Here is a 12996-nt window from a genome sequence, read left to right as displayed (position 1 = left end):
GATAAATTCATATTGAATACTTGCTATTTTCTAAGTTGTGTGCCATCACCTTTGTTATAGCATCTCAGTTAATCTTTCAAAAAAAAAACTTAGGAGTTGGATAGAATGAAATTTTGAAGTTGAGCCACATGTCCTAGTAAGAGATGGAGCTTTTGCTTGTTGAAAGTGTTTTGACAGAGATTAAAAAGTTCTGCAGGGGAGCCAGGTGTGGTGGTGCACGCCTGTAATCCCAACTACTTGAGATGTCAAGGCAGGAGGATCTTAAGTTCAAGGCCAGCCTGGGCAATTTAGACCATGTCTCAAGAAAAAAAAAAAAAAAAAAAGGACTAGCTTAGTGGTAGAGTACCTCCTGGGTTCAATCCCCACTACTAAAAACAAGCAAACAAAAACAACAATAAACCCTGCCTCAGCCTCCTGAGCTGCCAGGATGCCCCCAAAAGTTTTATGGTGCAAGGAGGTTAGTGGTCAAACAAACATGGAGAATGCTGGGATATTATTGGAAGTATGTTTTGAGGTTGGGAATATGAATAGGATCTGGTAGCACAGAGCTATTGTGATCTCTGAAAATTGTGCCCTCATACTTTATGGGGCACCATTTACATAGACTATAATGTGAATAGTGCCTCCCTTTACTTCTTCCCCAGCCCTCAGTTAAAGAACATCCCAGGAAAGGGAAAATGGGTTTGGGCACACTACTAGTTTTCCTTTTCTGGAGTTTTGCCTGCTAGCAATTTTTATTGAAGTGTAAATTCTGTGGTGGAGAGTGTCTGAAAGGTGCTTATGTCCCCAAAGCAAAGAATTTAGACTATTCTGTGAAAGAGGGTTTGATTGCTAATCTTAGGGTAAAGTAATTAAAATATTAGGATATAGGAGTGATAGAGCTAGAATTCATTCCACTTAAAAGTAGCAGTCCTGAAGCAACTTCCACTTCTTATTTTGGCCACAAAAATTAGTATTTCACATTTGTATGACTGAATGAGCACATTATGTAATTTAGAAAATGGATTCTGAGATAAAAATTTTGTTTGCTCCAAGGTTCTGTGCCGTGTTCTAGATAGGCAAATTTTCCAGATAGCTGTATTTCATATTTCATCTTGCTGTGTTACCCAGACACTCCTGGGCTCAAGTGATCCTCCTACCTCAGCTTCCTGTGTAACTGAGACTACAGGTGATCACACAGTGCCCAGCCTGCTATTATATTCTGAATTAATGGTACTCTCATAGAAAAGTCCACTTAAGATCATTAATAACAGTTAAAAACTGACCTACTTCAGTTATATTGTACAAAATTCTTACATTTTAACAGCAGTTTCTACAGATCCATATTTAATAATATACTCTTTTGTTTAAAAATTTTGGTACTTTTCTATATAACTTTTGAACCTTTGTTAAACAACTATTTCAAGAATGCCTCTTACGTGCTAAATGCTGTTCTAAGTGCTGGGAGCAGTGAACAAAACAAAAGTTACTGCCTTTATGGAGCTTTATTTTCATGAAGTGGAGTATACATGGAATATTATTGATAATCTTTTTCTAAAGCAAATAAAATAATTGGAAAGTCTTATCAATTTAATATTTGTGTATAAATTTTGATATTCTGAAACTTGCCTTTAAACTGTATTCCCTTTTTAGTTTTTCAACACATGTCCTGGTAATGAACAACTTAATATAGAAAACCCTTCATTTACATCAACCCCTATTTGTGGGCAAAAAGTTCTCATTACAACTCCTCTTCAGAAGGAAACAACTCCCAAAGATCAAAAGGAAAATGTAGGGTAAGTAGGTACTGAATAATTGTATTAGAGAAAATGAGAAGTAAAACATCAAGGGTAGATTAGGTTTTTGTCCAAATACTTAGCATGTATTATAATCACTATCCATGCAGGACTTAGAACTTTTATAAAGTCATAACCTAATATTTTATCCCTAGGACACTGGAAACCTGCTCAATGTAGTGTGAAAGTTTGATTGCAAGGAAAGCAACCTTCTAAATACTCTTTTCTGACATTAGTCCTTTTTTTCCCTCATTTTAAGATGATTGATTGGAATAATAATTACTTTAGGCAACCTTTTTTTTTTTTGGTGTGCATCTCTTTTATTATGTTATAGTAATCAAATACTACTAAAGATATACATTTGAGAAAAGTGTCACAATGATATTCTATAGAAGAATTCCTTTAAAGAGAGTCCATCCTGACAGCTATATCAACTACATTGTCTTAAGTGATTGTCAGGACCACACTTCTCGAAATTAAGACAATTTATGTAGTGCTCTTGAGTTTTCCTCTTGAGTTCTCCTCTCCATCTGCTCACTTCTTCCACCTAGTCCTACCAAGACTGGGCTAGGGTTTTTTTTTGTACTAGGGGTTGAACTCAGGGGCACTCTGAGCCACATCCCCAGCCCTATTTTGTATTTTATTTAGAGACAGGGTCTCACTGAGTTTCTTAGTGCCTCACTTTTGCTGAGGTTGGCTTTGAACTCTCAATTCTCCCAGCCTCCCGAGCTGCTGGGATTATAGGCATTTACCACTGTACCCAGCAAGGCTAGGAAGAAAATAATTTAGGAAAAAAATGCACACATTCTCAAACAGACTCAAAAATCTGGGTATAAATGATTTTTAAAAAATTTTAAAGCAAGATATTTAATCTAATATTTAAGTTTTCACAAATTATAATAGAAAATTCTGTTTATGCATAGTTATAATGAACTACCTTTTCATTTTCATGCTGATAGACAACCTAAAAAGTAAAATTTTTACATTAAATTTTTATATTTAATGGATTTCTCTGTTTAAATTCTATTAGAGTCCTTTTGTGGAAAACTAAATCTATAATATTCTATTTAATATTGAGATGAACACACTTAAAAGCAAACAGGGAGAAGATGAGTAATACCTCAGGATTTGTAGACATCAGCCTATGAGCAAAACATAGTATATAAATACTGACCATTAGAGTCAGCTATTCCAGGAAAATAGCAATACTGCATTTAACAATATAACTACTCTTGTCTTTATATAGCTCAAATTTGTTTTTGTTGTTTATATTGTTTGTTTCATTTTTAAAATTTCATTTTAAAATTTTTTAAATTCTTTTTAGATATACATGACAGTAGAGTGTATTTTGACATATATACATAGAGTATAACTCCCCATTTTATGGTTGTACATGATGTAGAATTATACTGGTCATGTATGAACATAGGAAAGTTATGTGAATCATTCTATTGTTTTCCCTATTCCCATCCTCCCTCCCTTCCCTTCAATCTCCTTTGTCTAATCCATTGAATTTATGTTCTTCCTTCCACTCCACTTGTTGTGTGTTAACTGCCACATATCCCAGAGAACATTCGGCCTTTGATTTTTTGGGATTGGTTTATTTCACTTAGCATGATATTCTCCAGTTCTATTCATTTGCTGGCAAATGCCATAATTTTATTCTTCTTTATGGATGAGTAATATTCCATTGTGTATATATACCGCATTTTCTTTATCCATTCATCTGTTGAAGGGCACCTAGGCTAGTTCCACAGTTTAGCAATTGTCAGTTGAGCTGCTTTAAACATTGATGTGGCTGTATCAATATAATATGCGGATTTTAAGTCCTTTGGGTATACACCCAGGAATGAGATAACTGGGTCAAATGGTGGTTGCATTCAAGTTTTCTGAGGAATCTCCATAATGCTTTCCAGAGTGGTTGTACCAATTTGCAGCAATGTATGATTGTACTTTTTCCCCACGTCCTCACCAACATTTATTGTTACTTGTATTCTTGATAATTGCTATTCTGAATGAAGTGAGATGAAATCTTAGTGAAGCTTTAATTTTCATTTCTCTTAATGCAGAAATGTTGAACATTTTTCATATATTTGTTGACTAATCATATTTCTTCCTCTGTGAAGTGCATGCTCAGTTCCCTTGCCCATTTATTGACTGGGTTATTTGGGTTTTTTTTTTTTTTTTTTTTTTTGTGTGTGTGTGTGTGTGTGAAGTTTTTTGAGTTCTTCATATATCCTGGAGATTAATGCTCTATCTGAGGTGTAGGTGGCAGAGATTTTCTCCCATTCTTTAGGCTATGTCTTCACATTCTTGATTGTTTCTTTTGCTGTGAAGAAGCTTTTTGGTTTTATACCATTTATTGATTCTTGATTTTATTTCTTGCACTTTCTTAGGAGTCTTATTGAGAAATTTGGTTCTGAAGCTGATATAATGGAGAGTTGGGCCTACTTTTTCTTCTAGTAGGTGTAGGGTCTTTGATCTAATGCCTAGGTTCTTGATCCACTCTGAGTTTGAATTTTGTGCAGGGTGAGAGATAAGGGTTTAATTTCATTTTGCTACATATGGATTTACAGTTTTCCCAGCACCATTTATTGAAGAGGCTATCTTTTCTTCAATGTATGTTTATGGTGCCTTTGTCTAGTATGAGAAAACTGTATTTGTTTGTTTATTTATTTTTTGGGGGGTACTGGGGATTGAACTCAGGGGCACTCAGCTACTGAGCCACATCCCCATCCCTATTTTGTATTTTATTTAGAGACAGGGTCTCACTGAGTTGCTTAGCCCCTCACTTTTGCTGAGGCTGGCTTTGAACTCGCGATTCTTCTGCCTCAGTCTCCTGAGCTGCTGGGATTACAGGTGTGTGCCACTGCACCTGGCAAGATAACTGTATTTATATGGGTTTATCTTTGTGCCTTTTATTCTATACCATTGGTCTTCAAGTCTGTTTTTGTGCCAATACCATACCATTTTGTTACTATAGCTCTGTAGTATAATTTAAATTCTGGTATTGTAATTAGGCAACCATACTTTAGCCCTAGAACATCTAAATAAAGCAAGTGCATATGCAAGGAAAGTGTACCCTATGCCTTTTTGACTGTAGTATCAATAACACAAATCTCTACATGGTTGAATAGGTTTAGAACACCTACTATTAGAAGATCTATATTGGGTACCACACCAAGAACTCCTACCCCTTTTAAGAATGCACTTGCTGCTCAGGAGAAAAAATATGGACCTCTTAAAATTGTGGTATGTATACTCTTTATTTTTAAGAATTTTTCTAATTTTAATAAAACAAACTGATTTTATCACTTTGATTTTTAATCAAAAAGATGCTCACTGAAACTGAAACAAAAACTTGAATTTGTTAGTCTTTTTCCTTGACCAGTAAATAACTTTTGCTTCGATTATTTTTAAGTTTTACTTTCTTTGTGTCATCTAGATAAAGCAAAACAGTTGTCAGTGGAACTTTTTTCTTAATAGTAAAATGTACATTTAATAGTTTTACTAGCATTACTTTCATATACTCAGGTACTTAAAATAGTATCTAGGAAACTGAATGATCAGGGTACCTCTCTGAGGCTCAGTTTTCACTTCTACACCCAGGAGATCATAAAGTAAATCCCAGATTTTTATGGTGAAGTTGAAGGAGACAACAGAAATAAATTGACTTGACTTGAGTTTCAAAGTAATATGTACTTAGTTGCTATTATTATTTTTACAGTAGTAGTGGTAGTAGTATACAGATTGATTTGGGAAGTATTCTAGTTTTCAGTGTTCTCATAAATGATGTCACCTTTGAAATAATGTAGAAAAACTATGGACATTTTAGGCAGATACAGATTTTTTATAAAGTTACTAGAAATAAAATGTAATTTAAAAAATATCAATTACTTCCAGGTTACTTTAGTTAAATTTTTAGTCACTTTTTGGGTGGATTCATTACTAAGTTATTATTATTATTATTATTATTTTGCCTCTCTATCTTTATTTTTTTGTTTATTTTTATGTGGTGCTGAGGATCTAACCCAGGGTCTCACACGTGAGAGGGGAGTGCTCTACCGCTGAGCCACAACCCCAGCCCTAATATTATTTTTAAATAATTGTTTTTGCCATTAAACTGATTAATTAATTTATATATTTATAGGAAATAGGATAAAATTATGCTAATAATGTAAAAGTTTTAAAGATAGGTGTTCTATATGTAGGGAGAAAAATGAATTGTTAGCAACAACTTTAAAAAACCCTTTTAAAAACAATTTAGTCCCAGCCACTTGCCTTCTTGGAAGAAGATATTCGAGAAGTTTTAAAAGAAGAAACTGGAACAGACATATTCCTTAAAGAGGAAGATGAACCTGCTTATAAAAGTTGCAAACAAGAGGTAATATTTTAGTATTATTGTAAATAAAAGCTTTATCATGTTCAAGTGACTTGGCTATGATGCTTTTTTGTAAATTATTCATTCTAGCATACTGCTTCTGTGAAGAAAGTCAGAAAGTCACTAGTCTTAGATAATTGGGAAAAAGAAGAACCAGGCACTCAACTGTTGACTGAAGACATTTCAGAGATGCAGGTTTGTAAAGAATTAATATATTTTTTAAGTGGTTGTTTTAAGTCCTAGTGTTTCTAGTTTTATTGTTTGGTCAGTTAGAGAGTCATATAGTTTCCTTTGGTATCATTCTGCCTAATGCAAAGAGAAACTATTAACTGTAAAGAATATTTTATTTGCTTCTTTGTTTTTTCATACTTGTTTATTTTGAGAGGAGTTAGTTTCTCATGTATGAATGTCAAAAAATGGTAATTTGCAAAACTTTCAGTGTTTATCTTTGGTTCATTCCCAAAATATTTAATATTGCCATATTACTAGACAGTGCATTGGAACCAAATGCTTTCTTGGAGGGAAATGAACAGGGCTTCCATTACCACTTACTCAGTAGTCCCTCTGTTTGTCTCCATTTTTGAATTAGTTATTTTATTTTCCTCTTTCTTTTTTCTCTTAGTCAGAAAATATATTTACAACATCTTTATTAATGATACCATTATTGGAAATACATGACAATAGGTGCAACTTGACTCCTGAAAAACAAGATATAAATTCAACCAACAAAACATATACACTTACTAGAAAGAAACCAAACCCTAACACTTCCAAAGGTGTCACATTGGAAAAGAATCTTCAGGTATGGATTTCTAAATTTCTTTAGTGATTTTTGTTATTGTTTATTCAATAATCACTCTAGACTTACTGATCACAAATACTTTTTCTTTTAAATTAGAAATTGACGATAAAAGTACCTAAACATTCATCATTATTTTGTCACTCAAAGTAGATTTGGGTTTGAGAGACTCATTCATCAGGGTACATATTAACCATACAACTGGAGTTGTAGCCAAAGATGCTTGATGATTTCTTAAGTACTATTTCTTTTTTAAACTAAAGATACCTAAATCAATTTCTGGCACCTCTTCTCCTATAATAAATATGAATAGTCTTAATTGCTGTCCTGAAAGAGTTAAGTGGTTGGAAGCAGTGTCAGCATGCTTTTATTGCTATAATGGTTCCCAGTAAAGTTTTTGGCTCAGAAATAGTGAAATAAAATCCTTGTATCTGTTGCTATGTGGCCAGTATATTGCTGCAAATAAAGGCTGAAATTTTTTATTATGTTATCTTAAGAGCTTACTCCACAGAATGTAAGAATATAAGTTAATAGAAGAGGAGGGTTTCTTCTTTATGCCGTAACAACTGCAGCATAGTATTCCTGACATTTAAGGATTACTTGAAAGTGTCATTGGCAGTCAGATATGGTCACCTCCAATTTGTCTTGAGCTACTGCTTCAAAGAGATATGTAGCACTCTTTTTTTCTTCTTTCCACATTTTTATTGGGGCATTATAGTTGTACATAATGATGAGACTTATTGTTACAGATTCATATGTACGTAAAATATAACGATATAATTTGGCCAGTATCACTCCCCATCATTTCCCTGTTCCTTCCCTCTTCTCATTCCCTGATCCTTTTTCCTCTACTGGTCATCCTTTTATTTTCATTTGATCCCCACCCTCCACATTTCTTTTTCTTTCTCCTCTCTAGCTTCCACATATGAGAGAAAACATGACCATTGACTTTGAGTTTGGCTTATTACCACTTAACATATGGTCTCAAGTTCCATCCATTTTCCTGCAAATGACATTTCATTTTTCTTTATGGCTTATGTATATATAACACATTTTCTTTACTCATTCATCTATTGATGGACACTTAGGCTGGTTCTATAGGTTGGCTATTGTGAATTGTGCTGTTATAAACATGAATATGCATGTATCACTATAGTGTGATGACTTTAATTCTTTTGGACAAATACTAAGGAGCAGTATAGATGGGTCATATAATGGTTCCTTTTTTAGTCTTTTGAGGAACTGCTATACTGATTTCCATAGTGGTTGTACTAATTTATAATCTCACCAATAGTGTAAAAGTGTTCTTTTTTGTTCACATCCTCTCCAGAATTTATTATTTTTTGTATTTTTGATGACTGCCATTCTGACTGGAATGAGAAGAAATCTCAGTATAGTTTTAATTTGCATTCCCCTAATTACTAACAATGTTGAACATTTTTTTTCGTATATTTGTTGGCTGCTTGTATTTCTTCTTTGAGAAATGTCTGTTTAATTCATTTATTAATTGGGTTACTTAGGGGGTTTGGGGGCATTTATTGAGTTCTTCATATATTCTGTATATTAAGCCTCTGTCAGACAAGTAGCTAGCAAAGATTTTCTCCAATTCTGTAGGTTCTATCTTCACATTCCTGTTTCCTTTGCTGTGCAGAAACTTTTCAATTTGATGTCATCCCATTTATTAACTCTTGGCATTTTTTCCTGAGCTTTAGGCTTCCTATTGAGAACTTCATTGTCTGTGCCTATATGGAGGCATGTTGACCCTGAGTTTTCTTCTAAGAGTTGCATAATTTCTGGCCTTATTCCAAGATCTTTGATCCATTTTGAGTTGCTTTTTGTGTAGCACATTCTCTTAATCCCAATGTTTAATTTACATAGAACCTTTTGGAAAAGTTCATTATATACTAGATCCTACCTAGAATGTAGTAATCTTTATTCTTTAAATGGGAAGAAAACAAATCAAACTTGACTTTGTGTGATGAATGTATTCACTAATTTGTAAGACATAAAACATTCTTGGTTAATTTTTTGACATTACATCCTCTCTTTAAATCTTTTTTTTTTTTTTTTTTTTTTGTGGTGGTGGTGGTGATATAACCCAGGGCTCACCCATGTTGGTCTATAACCCCCTATTTTTAAAATTTTTGCAAAAGTTGGAAGTAATAAAGATTTAACATTTCTTTCCATGTTGAGACTCATTTGATTTTGGAGGAGCTGTTGGGGAAAAAACTTTTATACTACTTCCATAGGCCTATAAGCAATATGGATAGTTAAAATAATTGACTTTTAAAAAATTGATTATAAATATTTTCTAGGTATTTTTAAAGTATCTTATCAAAACATTTTATAGTAATGACTTATAAAATACCTGATCAATTAAAATAACTAATTTTTAAAAGTCTAATCATAGAGTAGGTATGGATATTATTTTAGTACTTTTGTTGTTTTTTTCTTCCTAGTCAAATTGTGAATGGGAAACAGTGGTTTATGGGAAGACAGAAGACCAGCTTATCATGACTGAACAAGCAAGAAGATATCTGAGTACTTACACAGCTACCAGCAGCACTTCAAGAGCTCTAATACTGTAATTGTTACTAAAACTGATGAAATGCCCCATTCCCTTACTGTATTCTATACTAAATTAGGTTGCAGTGAAATTTTTCTCAATTAATTACTTCTAAAGTTTTAATATAGCCTTAAAACAGTTAGCATCTTTTTTCTATACTGGGTAGGCAAAATGCTAATAAGCTCTTCCGGTAGTGGAAAAGAAAAAAAAAAGCTAATAAGTCACTTACGTAAGGAGTGGGTAATTTCATTGTTTATTTTTTTTTAAAGAGATGGGATTTTTAAAAAATTATTTTTAAAGAACAAGATGGGAAAATAAGAATGTTCATGGATATTTCAGAAGTAAATTCTCACATATTTTCTTTACAAGATATATGTTGCTATTCTCTTGAGGCTGCAGTTTTGTTATAGACAGGTATATTAGTACATATAATCTCTGAAATTAGCCAAGGGAAGCACACATGGTTTTATGAAGTATTTTTGTCCATGTGCTGATTAACTTATGTTACCATTTTAAAAAGAAACACAGTGAAAAGAAGTCTAAAGGAAGATAGAAAGTTGCACTACTAATTTTTGGTATTTTTCAGAAACAGTAAAATTAACTACAGTGTTAAGTGTATTTATTTGAGCATAGTACTAAAGACAAGAAGCATTGAAAAAGGTTTTTTCCTTATTAGTAAAGAGTCAGTATTTTCTTCATAAATCTCAGAAGAGCTGAGAGTTTTGTTGAATGTATTGTACAGTATGTAGGAGCAGGAAAATTTTGTAAATTGGACAGATGTCTGTTTTTATAATTTATTTTCATTTTTAAAGCTTAAATGTAGATATTTATACATATACAGGGTGTCTAGAAGCCAGTGTTGTTTCCTGTCATTACAGCTAACATAGAAAAGAACAATTTTGACCTTTAAGTATGAAACAGTAAGTTATATCTGCAAAGAATACAATATCTATACTGTATGTCACATCTACCTAAATATTGCACTATGCCCTTTAAATCATGTTGGTTATAAAATAGTTCTAAAAATGTACTAAATAATAATTTAATATTTTCTTTTTAAATTATATCGGGGGGTCATATAAATTAATCTGGTAATTTGTATATGTGTTGAAATTTTTGCATTTTGTTTAAAAATAATATGGTACCTTGGTCCCTAAAGACAGACTGTACTTAGAAGTTTATTGTATTTACTCAATGTTTCAGAAGTAGAGAACATTATCTTTTATTTATAAAAATATTTTGTCCTTTTATAAATGTTTTGTGTTTCTCTACAGGTTACAACAGTTGCTTCAGTTGCCTGTTTTAGGTGTTTGCACTTATTTTATTTCTTCTTGAAAGAATGTCTTTATTTGCTTTTGTGGTAGAGATTTTATGTAATTTTTTTGAAACATATAATGGTGTGCTGTCAATTTAAACACTGACAGGCAAATAGAATTGTACACTGAAGTTTGAATTATTTATAATTGACACACTCTCTCCCTCTCCACTCCTGATGTATGCTGCTATAGAAAATAGCAGAATCGGCTTGCTGCTATGAGAGATGGAAAGAGCGACCACCACTTGCACTGTGTGAAAAGATAAAAAGCAAATGATGGCAAGTTCTCAAGTTAACTTAATGGAATCAACCATTACCAGGCAAATTCTTATCAATACCAAAATATTACTATGCCTTAAAAACAAAACAAAACAACTTAGGATTTTCTGATCTGTTTTTTATGTTAATAGAAATGGAAATACTAAGAATTTTAATGCCTAGCTCTTGAACAGTAGACCTAAAAGGGTTTTAAGTTATTTAAATCCACTTGCTAGTTTTGCATACTATATGTTAGTGAGAAGTAAAGAATATGTATGGTACTAAGATTATGCTTTGTTGATAACAAATAGATAAACCAATTTGAATCTTCTTAGCATGTTTGTTAAGTGTGTTGATTGCTTTCTAATTAATGAACTTCTCACAGAAATTTCACTTTGTAAAACCAATGATTGTGACAAAATCATACTGGATCATTTCAGTTACCTTAAACTGATAGCATATAATGGCCTTTTTTTTTTTTTAATGTAGCCCTTGGCTGGATTGGATACACATAGTCTCTAAACCACCAAAGTATAATATCTTAGAAGAGCTATATTTTTTAAAGTCTAATTTTTCTTGAGCATTAAATTATCCCAAATGGAAATATATTGTGGATAAGCCTGGGCTTGTTGGACATAGTACATTTTTGGATTGGTATTGGTTGAATTCTCCAGTTAACTGCTTTGTTGCTTTTTTGCAAGATTTTCAATTGTAAATGTGTCAGGCATCTTAATTCTCCCTTTTTACGGTTGTGTTCATTTAAATTTCTTTCATTGTTATAAAAATGCCAGACATACATGTAGCAGCCATACTTTCCTGGAAACTGACTACACATATATCATATAATATATATACAGCATTTTATTGTAAGGCTTTCACATTAATACAGCAATTACCCTGACTAAATTGAGCTTTTTTGATATATGAAGAAATTTTCTATTGTAAGAGAATCTTGCATACAGTGTTGACATATATTAACATCCAAATAAAGCATCTGTGTACAAGCTGACTTGGCCTTGCTCATTTCACTTCCATTTTTTGTCTTATGGACTTGATACTCTTAAGGACTGAACCCAACATTCTGTTCTTAGACCTTTTTTCTCTTAGAATTCCCTTTACAGGTGATTTTTATCTATTAATGCAACATGGCCTCTTCACTGCGCCTCATTCAGAACCATATTTTCAACTGCTTTGTAGATACTTCCACATGAATCTTCTGTCAGCACCTCAAGTATGACATGTCCAAAGCAGATTTCCTTTTTCCCAACTTGGGCCTGTCCTTCCTTTGTTCTATCTCTAAATGGTATTGCTTTCTCTTCCTTCATCCCCTGAATAATCTTCTATCTTTTCCTCACCTCTTTACTGAAATCTGTTGTAATCTCTCAGCTTGCATAATGCCGCCATTCTAATTCCATTCCTTTCTCTTACACTTGGATTGGATTATTGCACCAATCTCTCTGAGTTTTATTCTATAGAAATATCAAGAAACTGTGTGGTGACATCAGGGTGTTTTCTCTGGGAAAGGCCACTTGGTTACCCTATCAAGTCTTGGCAGCATCACATACCTTGGTAAATTCACTGTTGCTTTAATTTAGCCTTCTAGTCTCAGAAATCTGTTGGAATTAACTCACTGAAAAATGAGTTTACCCCACAGTAGAAGGCTAATATCAAGTTTATAAGACTAATACATGTAACATGAATGTCAATCTATTAATTATCAGTGTGAAATTAAACTGCTGAGAGGACTAGATACATTCTCATATATAAGCAGAAAGAAATATAAAAAGCACATAAATATGATCACATCTCATTTAAAAACCTCTCACAGATCTCTGTTGCCTAAATAATAATTCTTCACTTCTTAATCTGGACCTGGCTTGTCTTTCCACATTACATTTTTCA

General features: G+C 32.8%; 1 protein-coding gene across 2 annotated transcripts in view; it reads left to right on the top strand.

Annotated features, from left to right (window-relative positions):
* Mybl1 (MYB proto-oncogene like 1) overlaps positions 1 to 9844 on the top strand; it is a 37890-nt gene extending 28046 nt beyond the window's left edge. The window contains exons 11-16 of one of the 2 annotated variants that reach the window (XM_027932904.2): positions 1633 to 1775; positions 4913 to 5027; positions 6043 to 6159; positions 6247 to 6351; positions 6779 to 6958; positions 9415 to 9844. In XM_027932904.2, the coding sequence (XP_027788705.1) occupies positions 1633 to 1775; positions 4913 to 5027; positions 6043 to 6159; positions 6247 to 6351; positions 6779 to 6958; positions 9415 to 9543 (789 nt within the window). In that variant the 3' untranslated portion in view covers positions 9544 to 9844. The remainder of the gene's footprint in view (positions 1 to 1632; positions 1776 to 4912; positions 5028 to 6042; positions 6160 to 6246; positions 6352 to 6778; positions 6959 to 9414) is intronic. The other variant, XM_027932905.2, reaches the window with a different exon arrangement.
* The last annotated feature ends 3152 nt before the right edge of the window (positions 9845 to 12996 follow it).

The sequence above is a fragment of the Marmota flaviventris genome, chromosome 15 (genome assembly GCF_047511675.1).
Source record: "Marmota flaviventris isolate mMarFla1 chromosome 15, mMarFla1.hap1, whole genome shotgun sequence".
Taxonomy (NCBI): Eukaryota; Metazoa; Chordata; class Mammalia; order Rodentia; family Sciuridae; genus Marmota; species Marmota flaviventris.
The sequence above is the reverse complement of the archived record's forward strand: the minus strand, read 5'-3'. Positions and strand labels throughout refer to the sequence as shown.